The 25,470-nt window shown below is 40.0% G+C and overlaps 3 protein-coding genes across 7 annotated transcripts in view; 2 read left to right on the top strand and 1 right to left on the bottom strand.

The window, feature by feature from the left end:
* Window positions 1-4,898, bottom strand: part of LOC147224398 (uncharacterized) — a 55,949-nt gene extending 51,051 nt beyond the window's left edge. Inside the window, exons 1-9 of the mRNA XM_086164993.1 lie at window positions 4,652-4,898; window positions 4,457-4,558; window positions 4,089-4,280; window positions 3,752-3,862; window positions 3,042-3,234; window positions 2,774-2,910; window positions 1,867-2,091; window positions 789-930; window positions 131-254 (exon numbers count right to left, since the gene is read on the bottom strand). Coding sequence (XP_086021119.1) covers window positions 131-254; window positions 789-930; window positions 1,867-2,091; window positions 2,774-2,910; window positions 3,042-3,234; window positions 3,752-3,862; window positions 4,089-4,280; window positions 4,457-4,558; window positions 4,652-4,862 — 1,437 coding nt within the window. The 5' untranslated portion in view covers window positions 4,863-4,898. The remainder of the gene's footprint in view (window positions 1-130; window positions 255-788; window positions 931-1,866; window positions 2,092-2,773; window positions 2,911-3,041; window positions 3,235-3,751; window positions 3,863-4,088; window positions 4,281-4,456; window positions 4,559-4,651) is intronic.
* Window positions 4,899-7,560: 2,662 nt separating this feature from the next.
* Window positions 7,561-10,859, top strand: LOC147224397 (uncharacterized). Of its 2 annotated transcripts, none has more exons than XM_086164694.1 (10): window positions 7,561-7,649; window positions 7,760-8,062; window positions 8,138-8,191; window positions 8,380-8,415; window positions 8,555-8,665; window positions 8,777-8,798; window positions 8,898-8,938; window positions 9,013-9,063; window positions 9,141-9,253; window positions 10,588-10,859. In XM_086164694.1, the coding sequence occupies exons 1-10, from the start codon at window positions 7,601-7,603 to the stop codon at window positions 10,714-10,716; spliced, it is 909 nt and encodes a 302-aa protein (XP_086020820.1). In that variant the 5' UTR covers window positions 7,561-7,600; the 3' UTR covers window positions 10,717-10,859. The 2 variants fall into 2 exon arrangements, with proteins under 2 accessions (XP_086020820.1, XP_086020819.1); XM_086164693.1 differs by having other exon boundaries at window positions 8,552-8,665.
* A 6,052-nt stretch (window positions 10,860-16,911) lies between these two features.
* Window positions 16,912-21,142, top strand: nrgnb (neurogranin (protein kinase C substrate, RC3) b). 4 transcript variants are annotated; one of them, XM_086164656.1, is made up of 3 exons: window positions 16,912-17,488; window positions 18,676-18,877; window positions 20,136-21,142. In XM_086164656.1, exons 1-3 carry the CDS (start codon window positions 17,474-17,476, stop codon window positions 20,189-20,191), a joined length of 273 nt encoding a protein of 90 aa, XP_086020782.1. In that variant the 5' UTR covers window positions 16,912-17,473; the 3' UTR covers window positions 20,192-21,142. The 4 variants fall into 4 exon arrangements, with proteins under 4 accessions (XP_086020782.1, XP_086020784.1, XP_086020780.1 ...); XM_086164658.1 differs by having other exon boundaries at window positions 16,935-17,488; window positions 18,676-18,831; XM_086164654.1 differs by having other exon boundaries at window positions 16,958-17,488; window positions 18,673-18,877.
* The last annotated feature ends 4,328 nt before the right edge of the window (window positions 21,143-25,470 follow it).

Below are 25,470 nucleotides of genomic sequence, written 5' to 3'. Positions count from 1 at the left end.
GAAAAAGTTCATCTCAGTGTACGATTTCGGAGGGGTTTTATTAAGAGATGAGATTTAAAACACCAGCTTTATATCTCGCTGGTTCTGTCAGCGATCAATTACACGGATTGTTGTATTGATTGAGGCTTACAGAGTAACTGCCAGCGCCGCACGCTCTGGGGTTGACAGTGGCCGAGTGGGAGCAAAAATAGCCAGCAGGGCAAACGGAGCAATCCTCCAGCCTCTGCCCTCCTTTTAGATGGCGAAATGTTGAGCTGGAGCAGAAAAAAAAAAAATAAAGTCAAAGTTTACCACACATTACAAGACTGTCTCAGAAAATTAGAATATTGTGATAAAGTTCTTTATCTTCTGTAATGCAATTACAAAAACAAAAAATGTCATACATTCTGGATTTGTTACAAATCAACTGAAATGTTGCAAGTCTTTTATTACTTTAATATTGCGGATTATGGCTTACATCTTAAGAAAACTTAAAAATCCTATCTCAAAATATTAGAATATCATGAAAAAGTAATTTTTGTTTTTTTAATTGCATTACAGAAGATAAAGAACTTGATCACAATATTCTTTGTCCTTTTTAAGACCTTAAAACACTTGATAGCCTTAACTTTGACACTTTATATTTTATTGTATTTCTTATTCTCCCTCCTTCCTACTATTATCAATTATTGTTATGTTTTACTTGAAACTCTGGCACAACAATTTCCTTCAGGATAAATAAAGTTGTTCTTATCTTATCTTATCTAATTTTCTGAGACAGTCCTGTGCAATGATTATCATCTGCTTACGGCGGGCACGGCGCAGGCTTAGAGGTGCCTTCTTGACAGAATGAGCCTCCAGGACAAAGCAGGCAGTCTTCCTTTTTCTTGTTGCCCATGTGAACGCTGTAGGTACCTGCGGGGCAAGGAAACTGGGTGCCGTACGCTGTCCCTGGTGATGCAACATCGGATGACTCATGAATTCACTTGCAAAGAGAACAAATCTTAGTGCATGTATTGATTTTATACCTACATCTCTACACAGTCCTCAGCAGTTTATGTGGAAAAAAAAAAATCTTATTACTCATAAGATAATGTTCCGTCTTAGAATGTCAAAAAACTACCTACTAAGTAGAACTTACAATTTTATTGTGTTTTTGAAATGCATGGAGAATAAAAGGCTATTTTATTCTATTGTATTCTTTTCGATTCTAACTTTTTCTTCTCCTTTTGGCTTTTTCCTTCAGGGGTCGCCACAGCGAATCATCTTTCTCCGTCTAACCCTATTCTCTGCATCCTCCTCTCTCCCACCAACAAACTTCATATTCTCTCTCACTACATCCATAAATCTTCACTTTGGTCTTCCTCTATATCTCCTGCCTGGCAGCTCCAATTCCAGCATCCGTCTACCAATATTTTCACTCTCCCTCATCTGTACATGACCCAACCATCTCAGTCTGCCTTCTCGGACCTTCTGTCCAAAACATCTAACATGTGCTGTCCCACAATGGACTCATACCTGATCCTATCAGTCTTGGTCACTCCCAAAGAGAACCTCAACATCTTCATCTCCGCGACCTGCAGCTCTGCCTCCTGTCTTTTCGTCATTGTCACTGTTTCGAAACCGTACAGCATCGCTGGTCTCACCACTGTCTTGTACACCTTTCCTTTTCATTATGGCTGATAGTCTTCTATCACATCGTACCCCTGACACTTTTCTCCACCCATTCCAACCTGCTTAAACCCGTCTCTTCATCTCTTTTCCACACTCTCTGCTGTTCTGGACTGTTGACCCCAAGTGCCTAAAATCCTCCAACTTCTTGATCTCCGCTCCCTGTAGCCTCACCTAACTTGAAAAACTTGAATGCAGGCTGGGTTGATTGTGTACCTTCTGGACAGAAGTGTCCTGTGCTGCATCGGCCCGATGGAGCTCCAGATCCCACCAAACAGTACCAGCCCGCAGGACAAGGCTGACACTCACTGTCAGACTCCAGTCCGCTCTGAGCGCTCCAAGTCCCAGCAGGGCACTTGTACTGGGTCGGGAACTTGGTTCCAGGGGGGCAATAATGGCCTGAGAAGCAGGAGAGTGGTGGTCTTTGGATGCCACCGGTTCCTGATAACCAGCACAACATGAAGTACTTGGTGAAAAAATGATCGGCAAGAAAATAACCAAGATCCTTGTACCTGAAATGAATATAGGCCTATAAAGAGAGGCACGACAGCAATGGAAAATATAGTGGCAGTCATGATTGGAAATTAAAGATATATACATTTTATTTGGAAAAATACTGTTCATCTGACGTTTTAAGTTGGCATCTTTCTATCTTTTGGATGAGCAATACACAGGCATTTCTCTTTCTTATTTTCAAGTATGTTTTTTTTTTTTAGCTTGGCACTGTTAGCTTTTAGTTTTTGGCGGAAACTTCACTTACAGTTTCCTGTAAAAAATAGTTTTGTGGAATAAATTCTGCCAGAGTTAATATGTAAGAGAGGACAAAATGATGGAATTTTCATTTCATCTCGATTTTCAGATGCTAAAATATATCATCATTACTCACCTATCATAAAAGCCCTCAGGCCTGATTAAAAACCAAAACTTTGCTGTCTTCTGAATATTAACCACAGACGTCCAAAACACCTTGCTGTACATTTACGGAAGTCATTGCTTCTATATATCCTATTTGATATTTTCTAATGTGATAACACAGCTCAGCTTTCTTCCAACGATGTTAAATGCCTTTTAAATCTTTTCCTTAGCAAACACATGTACCGTACATGTAAAGAAAAATTCACACCTCTCAGACAGGCATATCGAGCCGGACACAGTTGACATTGTGAACGATCGGTGAGATCCGTGCGGTCGCTCAGCGTCCCTGGCGGACATGCGTTTGTTGGGACATTGGGTTTGGAAGAACCCGGGGGACACACGAACCTGTAGGAATTCAGTCAAACAAATGATTTTCACAGACACTACAGGATTACTTTTTTGGGAAGGTGAAATATTCACTCGTGATATACGCTCAGAACATATTTTTGTATATCTTGTACAGGCAGGTCACACACCCTTGCATGCAGTCCACATCAGGGGCTCTCAGCGCAACCTGCGTGCAGGCCTTCCCAGCGTGGCACGCCCTGCAATCAGTTAGCTCATCCTGACCCTCCAGGGAGCTAAAAGTGCCCGCCGGACAAGGCACGGGGTCGCTCGTTCCCTCAGGACAATAGAAACCAGACGGACATTTGAGACAGTCCTTCACACCTGGCCAAAAGAGCAAGAACACAGAGTTGTTGATCTGCCAAGCAGGTTTTGATAATGACGTTATTTCTCGTTTTACATGCACAGGAGCCCAGAACTTTAGTGGCTGTTCAGATCAGATGTTGTTGCTACAGTCATCGCTCTACAGTGCTCATCCGTTGCATCTTCTCAGCGTGATATCTTAGAATTCATCATGTTTTCTAGAACGATTGACATTTGCAACGAGCGATGGCGGGTTGGAACTATTTTAGCATAGATGCAGAGAATAGGGTCGGATGGAGAAGGATGATTCGCTGTGGCGACCCCTGAAGGGAAAAGCCGAAAGGAAAAGAAGAAGCAGAGCAGGTTGAAGAATTTTAGTGATGTTTCCCATCAATATTTTGGCGTACAAATGGAAATGCCCAGCAGCAGCCCAATACCAAAGGAAAAAAGAAAAGGAACTGGTGACCGTGAGGATGAAACTTCTCTATATTAGTGGTGAGAATAATGTCTAGCATAACAACAGGTCATAAAAACTCACTTATTGCTCCTTGATGAGGGGTGAAGGTGCCTTTAGGACATAATGTTTCCTCCAACGTGCCAGCGGGGCAATATCTCCCACGCGCACAAGGCAAACCAGGACTTGAAGAGCCTTGCACAGGCAAAAACAGAGAATATGAGTGAGAGCGTAAATGTTACCATAAGTTTGTAAGCGACATCGACTTGAGGCATTCTGTTGCACTTTCAAAATACAGAATTGAACAATTGACCGAGCATACAAGGCAGGGCATTGTTACTACAGATGATTTTGCCACATATTTGTGGATTCTGGTGTATTATCTTATGCCGATGACGTTTATTTCGGTGCCAGGACTTACCTGGAGGACAGAACCGTCCTTCCTTGCATCTCTTGCACGCTGCTCTACTTGTCTGACCCAATTGTTCCCCTGCTGTACCGGCAGGGCAAGGTGACCCGTGGAGGGCAGCGGTGCCCTCATCACAATAATAGCCCTGTGGGCACAAGAACTCGGAGGTCGGTTTGCCCGAGCTGCCTTCCAGACAGTAGAACCCTTGGGAAAAGTATTTTTAGGTAAGGTCAGAGGAACATTAAAAACAGCAAATCGGGTCTTTAGGCCTTGAATCTATCTGATATGAAATAATTTAACATAATAATAGCATTTACAGCGCATATGATAGGGTTCTGTGAGAAATGCGATGCAAAAGGTGGCGGGGATTAAGATTCTACCTGAAGGACAGATTGTACAGTCTCTCAGCCTCTGCAGACCTTCTGTGGAGCCATAAGTCCCTGCCGGGCAGGGTACAGCTATGCCTCCCACACAGTAATACCCTCGGCAAAGAAACATACAAATTCATAATTCGCTTCCTCATGGAGAAGTGAGGGCTGTGATATAAATAATGTAGAGCGGTGACAAACACTAACCTCGCGGACAAACCGCACAGGCTAAATCCCCACTTGAGGTTTCGTACGTTCCAGATCGACAGGAAAAGGGCTGACTCAATCTATGGACCGACTGACTCGAGCCAAGAGCCGAACTCCCCACGCACGGGGAGGTTGTGGCGTTACAGACGGAGCAGTGAGTCTGTCCCAGTGTGGAAGACCACCCAGGAGGACATGTAAGTGGCTGCGACATTCCTCTAGATGGACAATAATTTCCTGTGGCAGCCGGAGGAATTATTTTTTACTCGCACCATCACAATTGCACCGTTTCATTTCCTATCATGTACCTAAGAGGTGTTTGTGTTCATTTCCTACCTGCAGGACATTGTAGGCACTGGACGGTGCACATATTGGAAAAGAAGCCTGGGGGGCACTCATCGCACTCAGTGTGATCTAAGTTGGGCTCTTTCCCGGGCCCACACTATGAAACATGCACAACATCAAAACATAGCAGCAACTGGCGCACTCACTGAAATGACTCGCTCAAACGACGATGCTAAGAAAACCATTAGGCCTTGTGAAATTTTGATCCAACTATGTTACCTTGAGAGGGAATCCAGAGGCACAGACAGAATCTATAGGGCACGGAAGACATTGCAGGAGCCCCTCAGGAGAGTGTTGTCCAGGTGAGCATAAAGAGAGAATTCCACTGGATTTATCACATGTGAAACCTGCAGGACACAGCCTGCAGTTCACTCTGTCTTCTGAACTGATCAGACCGGGAAAACAAGGCTGCAACACAAGGGAAGGAATGATGACAATAGTAGAAAATTTTAATCCACTGTAAAAAAAAAAATCTTAATATTAAGTAACAAGAAAGCATGCCTTTGCATTGTTTTCTTATTTTTAAAACTGAGGGGCGGGTCACTGTTTTTGTAAAAAAAAAAAAGATGAAAGCAGATATTTTCCAAGGGTAAATTAACACATCTAATGGCTTTAAATCCACATTGCATGATTTACAGAAATTTGTATCAACAAATCCATTCATTCATTTTTTTTCTTTTGTACCAAACTATCACTTGTGGATGTATCCAGGAGAACTTCATCCTCTACCCAACGGTTCAGAGTGCAGTTACAGGCAGACACACATGAGGGGGTGGAAAGACAGATCTACAGAGGCCTTGCTTATATTGGGCAATTTAACCTCTGCAACAAAACAAATTTAACAGCTGGAGCAAAGTCATCATTTTGTTTAATTGTATGTCCTGTCCTTAACATTCCAGCTTTCCTTTGCAAAACACATCGAAAAATACTGTTCACTTGGGATAAAGAAAGGGAAATTAAAACAATTTTATAAGGCAAACAAAACATAATTTTCAAGTTCCCTTGCAGGATGTTAAGTATGACAACGCATTCCATTACCTTGCAATCACTCATGTCACTTCTCCCAGTATACAGGTTGAAAGTTGCTGAAGGGCACCTTCTAGGTGCAGATACATTTCCAAGACAGCTATAAAACAAATAACAGATTGTGGAATCATTGTAATGAGTAACTGAAGAAAACGTTTTCATTTACAACAAAAAATATATACATATGCATGTGTGTGTGTGTGTGGGTGTTTACATCATCCATATCATTACAGATGACTTACAAGTGACCCGAGGGGCATTCTAAACAACGCAAGTTGGAGAAGTAAGTTCCCTGTGGACACATATCGAGGTCAGTCACTTTGCCGTCGGGAAGTTCTGCACTCGCTTCAAACGATTCTTAGAATAGATGATTGAAGATTTATTATAATCCATGTATCACTCATTTTTTATATCCACATGTGACTTAAGTCTTAATTGCCCATACCTGACGCAGTTCCGAAACGTGTCCACAGCAGAAGAATCCATGAAGCTGACACATAAAACAAATGCATTGCTCTTCCTGAGGATTATCAGTAAATCTGTAATATACCTTGCAACGTTTCATTCATAATCCAGGACCGTTAGCGCTGAGCCTGTAACTTAGCAGAGGCACGAAAGTGAAAACCCGTCAGTCCCTTGAAGTGAAACAGGTACACGAAACACAACTCCCATTTGATTGCTTTAGCCGACAATACTGTTCAGTGATGTGCTGTAACTGAACCCTCCACTTTAATAATGTATGACACTGCTCTGCAGCCAACCTCAATACTGTGCCTGTCAATGGTTTACTTCAATTTCCTGTGTTGTCTATTGATTTAGGAGTTACAAAGAGAAAATGATGGATCCATGGACATGAAAACTTTATCAAAATATAAAATGTATTACATCGATTTTATGAAGTGGATCAAAAACATGGTGGATCTTTTGGCATCCTTCTCCAAAAGGGGTTTCATTGTAATAAAAAAAAAAAAATCTATTTTTTTCTATCACTATGTTAGTGTTTTTATGTTCAAATGAATGCCATTAATCATACCAAGTCAAAAATTGCATTATGTACAAGCTCAGACTTGATTATTGTTATTATTATTATCATTATTATCAACAATAAATATACTCTAATAATACAGGATGTAGTAGAGCACCAATACTAATAATAATGAGGGTAATGATGCTGAACTAAATAAATAGAAAAATAAATAAAAAAATAAAAAATGGGAATGAAATCCGAGCTGCATGTCCTAAGTGTACTGCCAATTGCCCACTTCTGTTTCAATACCCTATGTGAAGTATATTGATAAAACTAAGTAACATGTTTCTTTGTATGTATATGTGTGTGTGGTTGTTTCTTTTCCACATCAAAAAAACGTACCATCAGCTTGTTTATGCAACTTATCCTCATCTGATGTTTGCCTTGCAGCCAGTCATAAACAAAATGGAAAGTTAGTTGTTTTTTTTCAACATGATGGGTGTAAAATACCACTTCCTCGAAGTTGGAGATGGAAATGCATGATAGCCTGCACAGGTGCAAGTGCAATCAGACAAGGACAACAATGTCTCACTTTAACTTTTGAAGAAACAAAAATGATCTTATTTCACTTAACTTTCTGGTTCTTTCCTTGGATGACCAGAGGTAAGGCACCCATGCGTTTACTTTGTAAATACAGATATATGCATAAATAATATATTTATCAATTTGCGTGACCTTTACAGTTTTTCATTTTAAGTTATATCTCTTTGCAGATCTTGTGAGCTGCGTAAATACAGAACTGCCCACTGAATCTTTAGCTGTGTCATTAGGGCAGTCCGTTACTCTAGACTGTAGCTACAATTGCTCCAGTGGATTTGTTCGAGGTTGTTGGACCAGAGAATACAAGTTCGGTTGTTTTGGGACAGTGAGTAACAATAATCATTGTACAGTATCTCATCACATTTCAAATGTGTCCAGTAAAGATGTCACGGAAAGATACGTTTGCTACACACAAGCTACAGATCACCCTCAGCTTCAACGAAAAATGCAACGTATTGTGATTCTACGCAGTCAAGGTACTGGATTAGTAGATTTTGACAGCTTAATGACAAAGCCATGTCGGATTTGATTCAAATGAAGACATTTTCCAGGTGAAACAAGCACACCCAAATGGATTACTACTCCAAATACTGAAACTACAAATGGTAATTTTTTTTTAAATTTGCATCTATAACAAATTACACTGATATATCAGAAACATTTATATGATGTATAAGTGGTGCATCAATAAGTGGCTATATAAAGTGTGTGAGCAGATTCGTGAGCAAATTCGTATATAATTTTGATAAACGTTATATTAATTTTATATGAACAATTGCTCTTGTATTTTCAGTATCTGTTGCTGCTATGCCAAAGGATTCAAGTGGAGGTAGGAACAATACATTGTGAATCAGTGTATAATCCAAAATTAACTCCTGATGTAAACATATTTAATTTTGTGCAAAAATGTCCCAATCGCCCTAATTAATACATTATATTTCACATTTCTTTCATGGAAAATGGAGAAGTTACCGGAATTCAGGTCGCAGCATCGGTTACTTTCACTGCGATCACGGTTCTTGCTGCGCTGGCTGTTTTCTTTTGTCTGACCCAGAACCGACAGAGCTGCAGTTGTAAAGGTAATATTTTTCATTATTATTTTCTTCAATATATAAGTATTGTATATATTGAACTCTCTGCAATAAAAACAAATAAATTGGAGTTTTATTTCATATTAATTTTCCCTCCAGGATCACAAAATCTTGACTCAAGGTAAGTTAGCTTCACACACTAAGCAAAAAAATTAAACTCACAGTAAATGTTTAATGAAAAGTTTTTATTGGTTTATTTCTTCCTTCATTATCACTTCAGCTCACTGTTATATTCCCAAGTTGGCTATAACCCTACGAACGGTAAACACTTCGCAACATCAAAAATGAAATGAAAGCATGTCTGTTCCCTAATTCCTGTTGTTGCTGCCTTCTAGGGTCGGCATTGTCACAAACTGAAGGAGTGACTTCAGGGATTCCTGCATCGAGTAAGATCACCTTTTTTTTTTCTTTTTTCAGTAATAAATCCAATGTATTTGTAATATAAACTATCACTTCAACACAGATGACGAGAGCGACACTGAAGTTCCATATGCCGACATAATCATTTCTGTACGTGGCGTCAGCACACCGGAGCTCACTGAGGTTGGCAGCTTGAGTCCTGGCTACCAAAAATTGGTAAGCCCTTTTACGAGGACATTTAATTTGATATATGACTGTTGCCGTTATTCAATCTCACACCTAGAGTTACTGAGCAGTGATTTTCAATTTGCACCAAACCAGAACTGAATTAAGTGTAATTAATAATAATTTTTTTACTGTGATCTAAAAACCTTGTGATGAAGCCTTAAATGTGGGTGGACCGCTGTATATTTTTTCTTCAAGTCAAATGAAGTAAGAAAAATCTCATGGGCCTCGTGGCTTCCTCTTCTTATACTGCAAAACAGTTCTTGGAAAGCTCAATGCTACAGGAGAACAGCATTGTTACAAGAGCTCCTGTTTCACTCAAACCACTGATGTAGATAATATACAGGACTGTCTCAGAAAATTAGAATATTGTGATTAAGTTCTTTATCTTCTGTAATTCAATTAAAAAAACAAAAATTACTTTTTCATGATATTCTAATATTTTGAGATAGGATTTTTGAGTTTTCTGAAGATATAAGCCATAATCAGCAATACTAAAATAATAAAAGGCTTGCAATATTTCAGTTGATTTGTAACGAATCCAGAATGTATGACATTTTTGTTTTTGTAATTGCATTACAGATAATAAAGAACTTTATCATAATATTCTAATTTTCTGAGACAGTCCTGTAAATATGACAGATAACTATGTTATCTATCGTATATGTAATATCCGCACAGCAGAAGTGGGCAGTGCAAGAGAAGTTATCAAAAATAGAAGAACGGGGAATAAGCAATCAACAGTGCTAACAATATATATTGTAGCGAGTCACGAATGCTGGGGTTTATGTTGATGCTTGTTTTCTGTGTGATTTTGTGGTTGCTGGGACTGACGTGGGTGTGCTTTAGGATGCAATGAATTCTGTTTTTTTTTTACCTGGAATTGAGTGGGAACAGTAACTTATATTGCAGGCCCATGTGGCGCGGCTGTGGCCAACAACAGCTATCGCTCATTCAACGGATGTTATACTGTCACCTGGGTGTTTCCCTAACTAAAATGCTACACTATAAATAGGTAGTTAAACAATAGGACAATATAAAAACAATATATAAACAGTATAAACAGTACCGCATAACCACCTATACATAATAATAAATAATATACATACATATTTCAATAAATCTTCAAGTTCATTTAGCCCCAATTGTACGAGATGCCAATTTTAACCTCTGATCACACGTTTCCCATTACTTTGGAGGTAGCATTGATGCTATTCCACTCTACCATTCAACCGTGCGGCCATTGTGATATTAACGGCTAAATCTGTATTCTCAACTTGCAAAAACGATGCTATCTTTTGTTCTTTTTCTTCCCGTTGTATTAGTGGCGGGGAGATGAAAGGTGTCAACTGCAGGCCTCACACTCGGCTGACAGACTTCAGATCCCTCAGACCAGAGAGGTTAGCCGCAAGATGAGCACCAGCTCTGAGTATGCAGTTATCTCATATGCCTGACCCGTCTGAAGAGGAGAGAGATCGACCATCATTGTTCTTTCTTGGTTTTTGAAAGTACGGCTGTATTTATTTAGTGTTACAATCGTGTCTTACCAAACCGCAAGAACTCTATATTGGTGTGATACTGAACAAACATTAAAAGATCTATGGCTTAAAGATGTGCCTTCTAATAATTCAGTCGGCATGTAATGTATCTCTTGTGTGTTTTATGGTAGATTGTAACTTTTGATTTAAATTCTCCTTTTATGGTCTTCACCTTTCAAGTCAAATAGTTTTGTTCTACTTCTTCGATAACTCCATCTCTGCAAAGTCCCTTTTGAACTGCTCTCTCTCTCGCTTTCTCTGTATCTGTCCATCTTATCTGTCTGTATGTGTGTGTGTGTGTGTGTGTGTGTGTGTGTGTGTGATTGCATAATGTGCATCAATGTGTCTTGCATTTACTATCATCTTTATTTAGAAAAACGCCCCCCCGAAAAAATAATCATTCTAAAGCTTACATTTTCACTCTAGTGTGTGATTGCATATGTGTATCAATGTGACTTGCATTTACTGTCATCATTATTTATAAAACGCCCCCCCCCCAAAAAAAAATTAACATTCTAAAGCTTAACATTTTCACTCTAGTGTTTTTGTGTGTGTGAGATTGCGTGTGTGCATAATTGGGACTTGCATTTACTATCATCATTATTTATAAAACATTCCCCAAAAAAATTATATTCTAAAGCTTACACTTTCACTCTAGTGTGTGTGTATGTGTGTGTGTGCATGTGTGTGTCAGATTGTGTATGTGCATCATTGTGACTTACATTGACCATCATCAGTATTTATAAAACACTCCCCCCCAAACAAATATTATTCTAAAGCCTACACTTTCACTCTGCTGTGTGTGTGTTTGTGTGTGTGAGAGAGAGAGAGAGATTTTGTATGTGCATCATTGTGACTTGCATTCCCTATCATCATTATTTATAATACGCCCCCCCAAATAAATATTATTCTAAAGCGTACACTTTCACTGTACTGTCTGTGTGTGTGCGTGTGTGTGTGTGTGTGCGTGTGTGTGTGTGTGTGTCGCCACTTTGTTCCATCACAGCTTTCCTTGTCGTGCGTGGATGTGGGGATGATCCCTGATCCACGTGATCGATATCTTCGTTATGAGAGCACTCTTTGCCATATTGAGCCCCTTCAGCTCCCGTAGAAACACCGTTGCCTGGAAACAATAATACACAAAACATAGCAGCCCGTCAGTTATAGGCTTTCAAGAAATTGAGGTTGGTATAAAATATTCTGACGAGTGTGGTTTTATTTTATTTATTGCCATTATAAAATCAGAATAAAGGGCGTGGCTGAAAAATATGACATGAAATTCCCGCTTAATAGCAATTAAAAAAAAGAAGCTAACAATATTAGCTAGTTAGCTTGTTTGACACTTAACGTTTTCATTACCAAGACAAACTCAAGTCATGTTTATCTTGGATATTGTGTCTGTGTGACGGCAGTGGCGGTTCCTGGCTTGGTTTTTTAAATTTTTTCCCCAACAATGTCGGTGCCTTTTTCCAACACTCACCTGCGGGTCCCGCGGGGCTTCGGTACCGTCCTGGAGGGCCTGACGAGGGAGGTTCTACGGGATCAACCCGAGGACATTCCCAAATATGCCGCCCAATACTTCAACGTTCTGCTCAAGCAAAGAGAAGGTAAATATTGCTCCCTCACGCTGAGCTGAGTTTTGCTACAAAAATAAACAATTAGAGTCATGAATTAAAAGAAAAAAATCATTTTGCATTTGTTTGTTTATTTATTATTATCATCATTTAGAAAGTGGTGTAGACCCGGCAGAGTGGGCGGCCAAACTGGAAGACAGATTCTACAACAACCATTCTTTCAAGGCTAGTTTTTTGGAAAACACATAGCACTCTTCTTCATTAATCAGCTACTATTAACAAATTAAGTAATGTATGCATTTTTTTACCAACAGACTAGTCCTGGAAATCTCCCTTCACAAGAGGTCCCCCCTGCCGAGTGAGTTTGACTTTGTGACCGATCAGCAGTTCTGAACAGAGCCAGGATGGACTTGAGGGAGAGCGTGAAGGAAAGTGATAGGTTTTGAGAGTAGAGCTTTTTCATTAAATAAACTGGTATTTTATCTTGAAGTTTTGCTCAGTTTTATTTTGGAACGTGCAACATTCGTGGTATATGTCTTGCATATGAAGTTGGGCAAAAACAAATGGGATGTATAACCTTGTAATCTCTTTCACTCACAAGGAATTAGCATTGGACATATACAAGGTATCCTGACCTCTTTAAAAAGTTTATTTTTTGTAAAAACATGGGAATATTTGTCCCTGATTTGTGTAAATGTAGATTTTATATTTTATTTCTAAATAATATTACATAGACTTGCTTAATACTATGGAAAAGGGAGTCCAATGTCCTGATTCAGGATATCAAACAGGCCAATAGACAGACTTGAAAAATAATGCATGTGGCACAGAATGTCAGGTTTTCAGACTGTAAGAAGATATACAAGATGAAAGAGCAGGGGAATGGCAGCTGCAGCAAGACAGTCACAGGTAGCTGATGAAGCCAAGAAATACAGCATATAGCAGTGATACTGTTTTAAAAAAAGCATCATCTTTTACCCCGTTGAATATCTTCATGTGCTTAACCTGTATTTTGTTTTGACTGGCACCTTTTATAGGCAGAAATTATGTGAGCCTCAGACTCAAGATGGTACAGCAGTGACGCTAAATGTCTCCTCCGCAAACCTGAATGTCCCTGGAGAGGCTGATTTCACTGAAAGCGCGGAACAGGGAAACATCATCTCGGTTGAAAAGGGTCTTTCTCAAGATGAATCTGTCAACAGACTCCAACTTTTACTCATGCAACCAGGTGAACCAGGTGGGACAGAACCAGGAAAGGCCCTAACAACAACAACTGCAGATGGCCAATTTGACGAAGCTCATGAACCAGATAACAGCTTTGCTTTGGAACAAGATCATCTTCAGTCTGATTTACAGCCTGCTGACTTGGCATCATATAGTAGGATTTCAAATACGGAAATTTGTGCAGGGGAGCTGGGAACTACAGACAATGAGAGAGATGCCACATTTCCTGAACAAAAACTAAACATGGTTGTAGATACAGAAAGTGGAGATTCACATGGAGAAGAGGATACTGATAGCGAAGAAGCGGAGGATGGGTTTCCTTATTGTGGATTAACTGATGTGAATGTGTGTGCTACAGAACTTGGAGAAACACAAGAAACAATGGAGGTGGATGATGCTGTTTATAAGGAAAGGTCAAAACCCCAAACTGAAGAATCTGCCATCCAGGCATCCATATCTCATCCTGGAACCACTGATAATCAAAAAGATGTTGTTGAAGCAGAAAGCATAAGCAAGGAGCTGGAAATAGAGACGTCAATGAATGCACATGATATTTTATCAAAGGTCGAGAGCAATTCAGATGGCGATGACGTACCAGAGGAAAAGTTTCTAGTTGAGGTTAACTTTGAAGAGGCACTTAAGTCTGACCAGATTGCTGCAGTCGAGGAGAAACAGCAAGAAAAAGACGATTCTAAAATTGTCCTACATGCTGAGATACCAGAAATGCAAAATCTCAAGTCAAAAGAAATGGCTGCAGAGCATTCTGAAGCTGATATAGATGGAATTCATTCCAGAACGGAGGAATCTGAATGTCTGGAGATGTCTGACATAATGAGGAAAAAGGTGGATTCAAATTACTCCAGCCCTTCATCAACCGATGCTGATGACGATAATGATGATGATGATGACGATGATTATCGTAATCACAAGGAAGATGCTGATCATCGTGATCCTGATAACAAGGATGATGATGATGACAATGATGATAATGATGATGATGATAATGAGGAGGAGGAGGAGGAGGAGATGATGAGCCAGGGGACATGCAGGTCTGACAAGGAAACTAAACCTGAAGGCAATGGAAGTGACAAGGTACAATTTAAAGGATGTCTTGAGTTCTTTGTCTCTTCATGGGATCATACGTGATATCTGAAAATCGCTCGAGTTGTAAATCATTTCCAGGGCGTATATGATTTTAATGTGATGAAAAGCATTCAAAACTCACTCCATCTTGACAGCCCGGAGGCGGAAGACAGATGTTCGCGGCTCTTGGGCTCAGGTGAATTTTAGCAAGCTAAAGTCTGTGTAGCCGTCTCACAAAGCCTATAAAAATAGACTTCAGGGTTGCGTCTTATGAATAGTGGACCAGGGAAGGATTGAAGGATGAAATACTTCATATTGCAACTAATGTGGAAAAAGTCACCCTTCTTTTCAAACTTTTAGTGGCAAAAATGTAAGTAGTTGCTAATTAATATGTCTATTAGTCTCATCTATTATCAGCAGCCCAAGAGACAACTAGTTTTTTGCAGAGTTTACGTCATAGGCATGGGAGTTAGCATGGTAAACAGGAAAAGCCAACCTCAAGTTTACATCTTGTAGATGAGCTCAGTTTGTCTTTCAATTCCTGAACTCTATCTCAAATTTCCTGAATTTCAGCCCATCTTTGAGGAATATTAAACATTAATTGGAAGAGGTGTCCGTCAAATTTGACTTGATCTAATGAGTTTTTTCAAGGAAAAATGAGACATGAATGTTTTTACCCACAGCACTAGTAACGACAATAAATCCTATTCATTAAGTAAAGATAATATTTGTTCATTAGGTATCATATATAGCTTATCTTGCACTCAGAGTTGCTGGGTGCTGGAGCCAATCCCGGCAGTCAGCGTGCAATAGGCGGAGATCATCCCGAATCAGTCACCAGTCGATCACGGGAGTAATTATAACAATAATAATAATGATAATAATAATAGTGATAAATAAATTTACACAGCAGTTTCCATCCACGCGCTGTACAAATGAGAAGAGATAAGAGTAGAAGGAGCTCATTTATTCTGTCTATCTTGTAATGACGGCCACAATGGGACTATAGGCTTCAAATTAACATGTTAATTATGTGTTTTTTTAAGTATCATTAAAAGAATATCATCAATAGGAAGTTATCTTATGTTAATTTTGTAATATGCATGGCAATTAACAACAATGCAATTGCCCATATGTGTAATATAAAGTTTTAAAAAGTCGTTGAAGCGCCTACAATCAAAATAATCAGTAATGCCATTGATATGAACAGTGGCTTCATACTTGAAATAGCATATTCTGCTTCAGAATTAAAACGGCTGTTTGATGCCGTATGCTATTTCATAGCCACAAAATTGTAACACAGTCCTCTCGGGAGCCTCCATCATTTCTGCGGATTGAAACGTTATTCAAAATTCTATCACCACCAGTCTGAGGCCTTCAATATTTAACTGCTTTCACAGTTAGACCTGTCTGATTTGTCTGGACCTTAGAGGCTTCAAACAAGGAGGGAGGGAGGGAATGCAGAAAGGTTTACTGAGAATGTTACCATGGTAACTCTTCACCATCCTGCTCTCTTTTCGTGTCGTCATGGAATTAATAGGAGATGGGGATGTTGATTGTTGCTAGGCACCATCTGTATCGGTTACACCAGCTTCCAATAGGCTGAAAAAATGGTAACAGCATGGTGTTTACTTACATACCGTGCTACTTTGTTTTACGTGGCACTCATCCAAACTAAAAGTGAACTCTCGCAAAAGTTTCTCACTATGTAGGCCATCTTCACTCACAGCGCCTTCCTGCCATTTTTCATCTGTGTTGTCCTGGCATTTTTGATTAAAAGGCCCAAGTAGGTGTACGTACATCCTAGTTGTCTTAGGTGTATGTACAGTGTACATTGCTCCACAGATATGAATACACTTAACTAGGAACTGACTGATTACAGTTTACACCTAAAGTCCCCCATTTCAAGCAGAGGAAAATAAAGGATTAGTCAGTCATGTAAGTGAAATGAGGCATGAGAATGAAGTAACACACAGCTTGAATGATTAGTAACTGGCAACAGAGCGATAATGCCAGAGAAAGAACTCAGATTAATGGATGTTTTCTGTTCCGCTACCTCCCCGTCTTGTCTCTGAGGCTGGGAGAGGAGTGTGGGCGGCCATACCAGCTGGGATCAGAGGGATGGAGAGGGCTGTTAGCTCGCTCTGCCTCTAATAAATTTATAACACCTCCTAGTGTAAAACAGTCAAAGATGCTTACGCTGTTTTATTTCACACTATTAGTAGCAGAATATGAAAGTCAACATTTTTTTTAATGGCCATCCGGTCTTAACATAGTATTCCTATTTTCTGTCATCTGTTTTTATTATTGCAACCTCGAAACGAGTAAATGGTTAAATCCCATTTTGCGTAAACCCTATTCCCAACATTTGCACCATCAGCGTTCTCAAACTTTAAATCTTTGCCGGGCAGTGTAGACATCCCGGATCTGTAAATCGGTTCATTTGAGTCTTTAGACTGCAGACAGTGTGTGTGAGGAGCCGAGGTCAATTTGAACACACCGGGTCAGCAACCTTAATGAGACCGAAAAGACAGAACACATGCTGTCATGTTTGTAGGAGGTCTCACTTTCCCTCCCTCCTTTTTCTCACTTCCCCTCGCTGACTAGAAGTCTCTCTCTCACTCCGTGCGTGAGTGGATGTTACTGAACATACAGTGATTGTTAGCGAGAGCCAGCCAGGCATCTAAGTGTGATACCGGAGACTGATTTAAAGAGAGCTTTAGGTCGACCGGACGCAGAAGTCCCTCTCGGTCAGCTCGCCTAAAGACTGAAATTACCTCTGAGGGAAAGACATGGATTGCCGCAATGTGAGTAGATGCTTTAGACCAACTTTCTTATTAGATTTTTTTTTTTTTTGTTTTTCCTCATGTTATCGTTGCGATGAGTAATTTCGATGAATCGTTTCATAGTGTATCACATTTAGCAACAAAGTTTGTCACTCACTAATGATATTGACAGGTGTTCGGGTTACATGACTGTTGTTGTGGTGATGGTGGTTTTTACCTTTTTATAATCCACTTTCACATTGTCGGAAAGTTCAAAATTTATGACTCACATGTAGAAGTCATTTCTCCTCATCATCACAGATGATGCGGCTTTGTTATTAATTTGCTCGCCTCTTTTTCGATCATCATATGCAGAATATTGGATCTAATTGTTTTGAAGTCAATCTGTCAAATCAGTTTTAAATACCCCGAGGCACGAAGCCAGAAAAAGGCATGTCGGATTTGCTCTGAATCCCAACTGCTGCAAAATCCTGGCTGCTCAGTGAGCAGTCAGACAGAGAGGCTAATGAACGCTGGCTGAACAGGTGGGTGGCCACACTCCCACACTGGAGGGGTTTCACTGGAGACATGATGCGCAGCTTCAGTGGGGAAGTAGAATGGTAGTGGGCTCGATTTTTATGAGCTGCCTTTGTGTGAAATGTCAATATGTTTCCATAACCACGGCACGGGGTGTCGCTCATACGTGAATGCCACAGAATACAAATGCTGTTTACATAACTTGTCGGCAGTCTTTGTGCTATTTCCAGTGACACTTATTCCTGTGGGACAGTGGATGCTGTATTTTCCTGGCTCATCGGATTTTCTTTTCTTTTTTTTTTTCCCCAACTATACCACTTGTATTTCAAAGATTCTCTATCCTACAAATATATCATGAAACATTTTGCAAACAAGATTTAGCTAAAATGATAGTAATACCTGATTGCTTTGCGCAAGAAAAAAATATTTTACAGTAATAATTTGCAACGTGAAACCATTCGATTCATGGTGCCTTATAAATATACGCAGCCTTTTCAGAGATTAAAAATAAATGAAGGTTGTCTCACGCATGTATTTTGTGTTGAGCAAAATTCGGCGAGGAGAAATGGGAGGGGGGTCTTATGGACCACCTTTTAGCCCTGGTGGTCAAGGAATGTAAAAAAAAAAAGCAACATATATGCAAAAAATAAATTAAATAATACCCTCATATGTTCCTTGGTCGCACTCAGCAGGAGGAATGCAGCCGGCCCCAGGAGGAGGAGGACATCATGGACATCCCCCTGGACGACCCCGAGGCCAACAGGGCAGCTGCCAAGATCCAGGCTGGCTTCCGTGGTCACATGACCCGTAAGAAGATGAAGCCGGAGGACAAAGCGGAGGGGGAGGAGGTGAGCAGCACTGGGGATGTCCTCAACGGCAGCCCGGGGGATACAGGTCAGTGGTGTAGAACTGAGGGAAATGACTAGGTCACATAATGCCACTAAAGAGGGCATTATGGCTTGTGACGTTAAGGATAGTAGAAAGGTAAAGAAACGGTTAGTAATAAAGGTAAGTGATTTCTTTGGTAACCATCTATGCATCTTTAAGCAAAACCGGTCATGTGGCATTTAGAGTGAAAGCACGTCAGCAACAAAGTGATACAATGATTTAATTAAATAACTGAATGTTGTCCGTGCTGTTTAGAGGCTACTTTTTTAACAGATATTAATGCGTGCGCGATGTAAGCCATACCACCAATGGCGCACAGTCAACATTAAATGGTTTCGCCAATTTGCAGGCAAAAACATTGAAATGGAATTAATTACGCCTTTTATAGCCTCCTATGAGTTACAATATGTTTAATTAATGTTTTACATAATGCAATGCATAACCAAGTGACTGGTTTAATTACCCTACAGCATCCCCGGCAACTAATGATTGAATCTCCTCTTAAAGGGATTATCCGCTAATGCACTACAACACCAGAGAGATTTATGTATTACAATGAGAGTAAATTTTAAATGCAAGTGGCAAAGATACGGACTTACAAGTAAATACATTTATACCTTGGATAAAAGCAAGACTTGCATCTGTTCCAGTGCCAGTAAAAAACTGCAATCTAATATTTCCATGAGGGACAAAGGACAAAAATGACAAATGAGAACTATTAAAATGTGTTTTCTTCACAGATAGCATAAAGTAATGAAGAGAACATTTTTGAGTCCTGCTTTTGTCGAAGACAATACAATTCTTTTTGGGAAGGGGCCAAAACGGGGGATTCGTCAATGATCTCTTCTAACCTACTTGCTGGCTGTCCTGCATCCTTATGTAGGAGATGTATTTATATCTGCAGGTGCATTGGGTACGATATGTGCGTCAGAAGGCCGAGCAGAATTAATGAACCTGTCGACCAGCAGCTATACTGCTCATGCCAAAACACATCCCTTTGGAAGAGACCCCTTTTCAAAACACAAGTGTGTCATTATTCCCCCCGAGACATAGGAATTTCATCGTTGCAAAATAACGGGAAATGTGAGAGAGAGAGAAAGTTTTACTTGAGAAAAGGGATATTTGAATGGTAAGCTTAGCATCAGCACCAAATTAAAATCACTCGCAAAGAGTCACCTTCATACCTTTAACTTTGTATCTCCGGACAGAGTTTTAAGTAAACTCTGTGATCCTCAACTCCACCTTACCCCGTTTCTGTTTTTAGAGACAGGAGGATCGGGGACAGTAGAGAGAGACGACACAGCTGTGCCAGAGCACTGACGCCCCTTTCTTGACCTGGATGGAAGGAAAAAAAAAGGAGGAAAGCAAGGTAGCAAGAGATGGCTGTCATTTACCGGCCGGGTTGGTTTTCAGGCACACCCTTTTTACCCAAGGAGTCATTTTCTTTTCAACCCAAATTAGCAGTAGAAAATGAATACACAGTTCGAGGGCGTGTAATGTGATTTTTTTTTTTTTTCTCTGTGAACTAACACCCCTTCGCTGCTTCTCCAGCAGTCTCATCAGTACGGATGTCTTTGACCCAGAATTTGCAACTCACTGCATGTACTTGTGAAACTTCTGGTAGTGTGCTAGTTTTTAGACGATAATCTGTGAATGTGAAAATGAATGTCCTCTAAACGCTAAACAGGGCTTATTTTGGAATGGATCGGTTCGTTCCGTTTGTGTATAAACCTTATATGCATTGAATTTTGTGCAATTAACGGCTTGTCCTGTTTGTTATTTTGCATTGTTTTGTTTGTTTTTGATATGCTTGTAACTTGACTATCATAAACTCCTTTGACTTGCTTAAGAATTAAAAAACACAAGATATCAAACAAGAAGTAGCTATGTATACTGTTTTCATTCCACATTAACAAGTCCGGTTTGCAAATACTTTTATTGCTTATGATCACATGGTTACGTTTTTTTTCTTTTCACATTTTCAAGCATTTTTCTATAAATCCGATCTTCCAGAAAAGTTAGCATGCCGTTATTATGGGTTTCTTTTTTTTCCCCCATCGGTTTCCCTATGACACAGCTCTCTGATAATAAAGCAAAGGCTTATTATAGTACATTGTTGTGTTCGTGGGTTTGAGTTGTTTGACATGTAGAAAATGACGTGTGTAAATTCCACTGTCAGTTTCCAAGTCTCCGTGCTTGAAATTCACAACTACCTTGCTGAACTTTGTTGTAGACTCATGGAATTACACCAATAAATCCACCTCAACTATATGGTCAGATGTCTGTTTTAAACTGCATTATTTCAAGCAGCACATTTGATTTCATCCATTATTTTGTTCCATTCCTTTTTTTTTTTTCTTTTTTTTTAATTAGTTCATTTATTTCTAAAATACAGCGACTTAACCAGTTTTATTTGATTCTCCCAGCCACGAGACCCGATGCTAATGGGCAACAACGTGGGTTTTCAAAGCTGAAGCTTGTCCTCTGGGACCATCTATTAGACGAGACAATGAATAATTCATAACCACGAGGCTCAGTATTTGTAATATTTACAGTATCCTGTTACATTTAACAGGTCTGAGTGGTTACACTATTATAACAGACAGGCAGTCAAGAGACAGTAATATATGAAGCTATAAATATTTTCATGCCACCAGCTTCAACTCCACCAGATTACGTGAGCACCATGGATATTTCTCAGCACCTGGCCTTATGTCAGTGCAATATGGCTGTTAAATCACAAAATGAATAACATAATATCCGTTGTATTGGCTGAGCTAGTCTTGTTCCTTTTTTATGAGGAACAGGCTACAGCATCTCCAGTCTCCTAGTGCTCCCACTCAGCCCGCCCACACACATCTGGGCCACAGCACGCTGCACAAACTCAAAACTGCGCATGAATTTTCACACAGGAAGAGCTCAGCCCGTATTCTAGTACGCAGAACCGGCTCATGTTCTTTATTGTCGCCGTCACACACACGTAAACACACATCAAATAACATGGAGCACAGTAGACGTTTTGTGTTCTGTGGTTTTTTGCAGGCTGGCACTCTACCTCTGCCATATTCTCATAAAATCCTCTGTTTTGTTTTTTGTTTTTACATGGACCTTTTCTTTCTTTTCTCCTACTCAGTCCCAGAGGCACCATGGCCGTGTTCTCCTGTCTCTTTAATGACTGTGGGTGAACAATCAATATTCTGCACACCTCCAAACATAGCACAACACCCACTTGGTGCGGCATATTGAATTCTGAAGACAAGGGAAAAGATGGGTCTCCAGGAGGGAGCCTTGAAATCATGTTGGCTCCGATCTTAATAATCCCTACCAGTCAAATGAACAGGTCAATAAAGCATCTTTCAAACTCAACTTGGCGAACGGAATAATCTTCAGCGAAAAGAATAATCGGTTTAGACTGAATGTTGACAGTTTTTTTCGAAGATCCTCCGGTGTTCAGGTGTTCTTCTCGGACAACTTATCAGTGACAAACAGCTTCCTTACTGTCCTCGGTAGTAATTAAAAATTACCAACCATGAAAACAGCAAGGGGTGCAATTATCTTCTTCCCATCGGTGGTAACAGAGGCCTGTTTTATTTTTTCTTAGGTCACACCAGGGGTGCCCAACATGGGGGCTTGGACTTCCTGGGTAGGCTGAAAAGCAATTAATGGGGTGGGGTGATTTTTTTAACAATCACTTAAAATGTAAACATATATATATATGTGTGTGTATGTGTGTGTGTGCGAAATGTTTTTTTTTTCACAATCACTTGATATGTAAACATATATATATATATATATATATATATATATATATACACACACACACACACATACACATATATATATGTGTGTGTGTTTGGTGTGTGTGCGTATTAGGGTGGGGTATGCAAAAGGATTTTTTTAACAATCACTTAAAATGTGACCATATATATGTATGTGTATGTGTGTGTGCGTATAGACTGGAGTGTGCAAAATGTTTGCTTTTAACAATCACTTAAATGTAAATATATATATATATATACACATATATGTGTGTGTGTGTGTGTGTGTGTGTGTGTGTGTGTGTGTGTGTGTGTGTGTGTGTGTGTGAGTATTAGGGTGGGGTATGCAAAATGATTTTTTAGCAATCACTTAAAATGTAAACATATATATGTGTGTGTGCGTATGTCTGTGACTATGCATGCATGTTTATATGTGTGTGTATTTATACCTATACACATACATACATGTTTGTATCTGTGTGATATAAAATGTATATAGAATTCAAATTTTTGTTGTATGCATGCCTGTGCGAGTATGCGTGTCTTACTTGTTTGTCTGAAAAACTGGCTTGTCATCACCCCAATGAGGTGAGATCAGTCTCGCCTGTTTTTTCTTCTCCTAAAGATTTTTGAAGTTCTCTTATGAATCTATCCGGACTCCTATGAAAACCTGCACAGGAAGAGAGAGAGATACACAATGTTATATTTGGCTCGTTTGGAATTAAATGGGACATTGTGTATTGTCAACGTACACACACCAGCGCTTGAGACACCGAGGCCTAGAAAGCGTCGCTCGGCTTTTAGATGAGAGGAAGTGGGAAGAGTTGCTTTTACCGAGGGCAGAGGTGGAGGGGAAAGGTCCAGCTTTGATGGCTCACAAGGCAGGACTCTCCGTCCTGGGAGAGTTATGGCAAACAGCAGCTGTTCCCACATTCCTGAAGCTTTCATCAGCCTCCCTTTGTGGTGAAACAAAATACTTCGAAAAACCTCATGACAAAAGAACGCTTAGCCGGAGTGAGAGAGATGACTTGTAGAGCAATTAAATCCATGCATGGGTTGCTACTTTATTCTGCAGCTTTTGAAAATGATGGATTTATTTTATTTATTTTTTATGTCTATTATAAAACGACACAACAGACTGAAAGGCAACTCTAAGAAATATTTGTAAAAACGTATCAAGTTTATTGTCATTATTATTATTTCATTTCACCTTTTATTTATTTTCATTTTTTTTTGCGTCTCAGTCTCGGTTTAAACACTTGCAAGAAAGCACTCTGACAGATTTTCCCTTTATGAATAGAAATAAAAGCTTTACTGTCATTGTAAAGTGCTGTGTAACAAAATGAAGTTGAGTTGGCCTTACACATGCTCACACTTAGCACTGACACACAGTTCTAGTTTGCACACACATGTTATAAATAGATAGATATTCATTCATTCATCGATAATTCTTCTCCTGAAGTCAGGGTTGCAGGTGGGCTGGAAGCTATCCCAGCTGCGGTGTAAGGGCCTCATGTACGACCTTTAACCCCCTCATTCATTCATTATCTATAATACTTACACTGCAGCCAGGGTGGCAGCCAATGGCAGCCTGTCACATTTAGAGACATAAAACCGTTAACCTCTCTTTCACATGTCTCGCGTCTGAGCTGAACCTACAGCATGCTTTTGGACTGTGGAAGGAAATCGGAGAACCTGGAGGAAGCCATGCAGGGGAAATTATGCAAATTTCACACGGTCGAAATGAACCACTGGCCCTTTTGGTGAGAGCCGGAAGCGCTGAACCCTGAGCCACCGTGCTGGCGGTTAAGAAAAAAATTAAGGCTGAAATATATAAACAGTTTGAGATATTCATTCATGTAGCGCTCATTCATCCGTTCATTGCTTGCACCAGTGACCTGCAGTCCGGGGAGGCAGGAGAGGCCGTGCCTCACTTGCTAATCTTAGGAAGAAAAAAAAATGTCAAATGAAAAAAGAATTAAATGGTTTTATCTATCAGTGATTTGCACTATTGAGGTATTTTTCATTTAAAGGTACCAGTTTTAGATTGTTTTTCATTCAAAATCACTAGATTTTCACATACAGAGAATGAGGCCGTTGACTGTTGACCCTGAACATAGATTGGGCAATGACGGCTGACTGCTGGCATTCTGTGCACTGAGACCGTATTTCTGTCTCTTTGAATGTCGCTATTAAAATGTTTAAACACTTTTGCTATATGAACTACATATGTCAACAGCTGTATGTGAGTTACTAGTTTCTTGCTGCAAAGAGCCACTAAGTGAGGCACGCAGTTCTCCAGCCTCATGGTAGGGGGCATTTGTGATTCCAGGGTATTCCAGGGATTAAGCCACTATGTAGGGTTCATCTTTTTGTAAATCTGTGATGAAGTCAGTGTCTCACCAGCCATGAACCTCACCGCATGACACCAGTATGTACCACTTATCATGCACACAGGGTGTCAGGAGGTTGCAGAATCATCCACCGTTAGCCCAGCTGATGGTTGGTAGGAGACAAATTCCTCCATGAGTGCACTGTCAAAATGTTGCTTTACTCCCATCTAGTGGACATATTTAGTGCGACAGCCTTCCTTCACAGTAATTTTCTCTTCGCTTTTGTTATCACGTTGATCCCAGGCGAGTGTTTCATGCCCTTTGTAACATATTGCAGCAAAATGAGGCCTGAGTGAGTGGGGCTGGTTGCCAAGCGACACCAGAGTGTACACAGCGTCACAAAGGCAGACCCAAGAAGGAAGAAGTGAGTTTAATGGGTTTTTTTTCCCCAAACATTGCCGTTTGAGGACTCCATTGAGCTCCCCTTTGAGCTACTATTCAGGCTGAA

The sequence above is a fragment of the Fistularia commersonii genome, chromosome 18, assembly GCF_037954325.1.
Source record: "Fistularia commersonii isolate RoL2024-O1a breed Wild chromosome 18, RoL_Fcom_v1.0, whole genome shotgun sequence".
NCBI lineage: Eukaryota > Metazoa > Chordata > Actinopteri > Syngnathiformes > Fistulariidae > Fistularia > Fistularia commersonii.
Note: the sequence above shows the minus strand (reverse complement) of the source record. Positions and strands in the feature narration are given on the sequence as shown.

Excerpts from the sequence above, each read along its gene's own strand:
- LOC147224397 (XM_086164693.1), top strand. The coding sequence starts at position 7,601 with ATGATCTTATTTCACTTAACTTTCTGGTTCTTTCCTTGGATGACCAGA. Across the intron at positions 8,192-8,379 it reads AAATACTGAAACTACAAATG|TATCTGTTGCTGCTATGCCA; the intron begins GTAATTTTTTTT and ends TTGTATTTTCAG. Across the intron at positions 8,416-8,551 it reads GCCAAAGGATTCAAGTGGAG|AAGTTACCGGAATTCAGGTC; the intron begins GTAGGAACAATA and ends TGGAAAATGGAG.
- nrgnb (XM_086164654.1), top strand. Across the intron at positions 18,878-20,135 it reads CGGCAGCCCGGGGGATACAG|AGACAGGAGGATCGGGGACA; the intron begins GTCAGTGGTGTA and ends TTCTGTTTTTAG.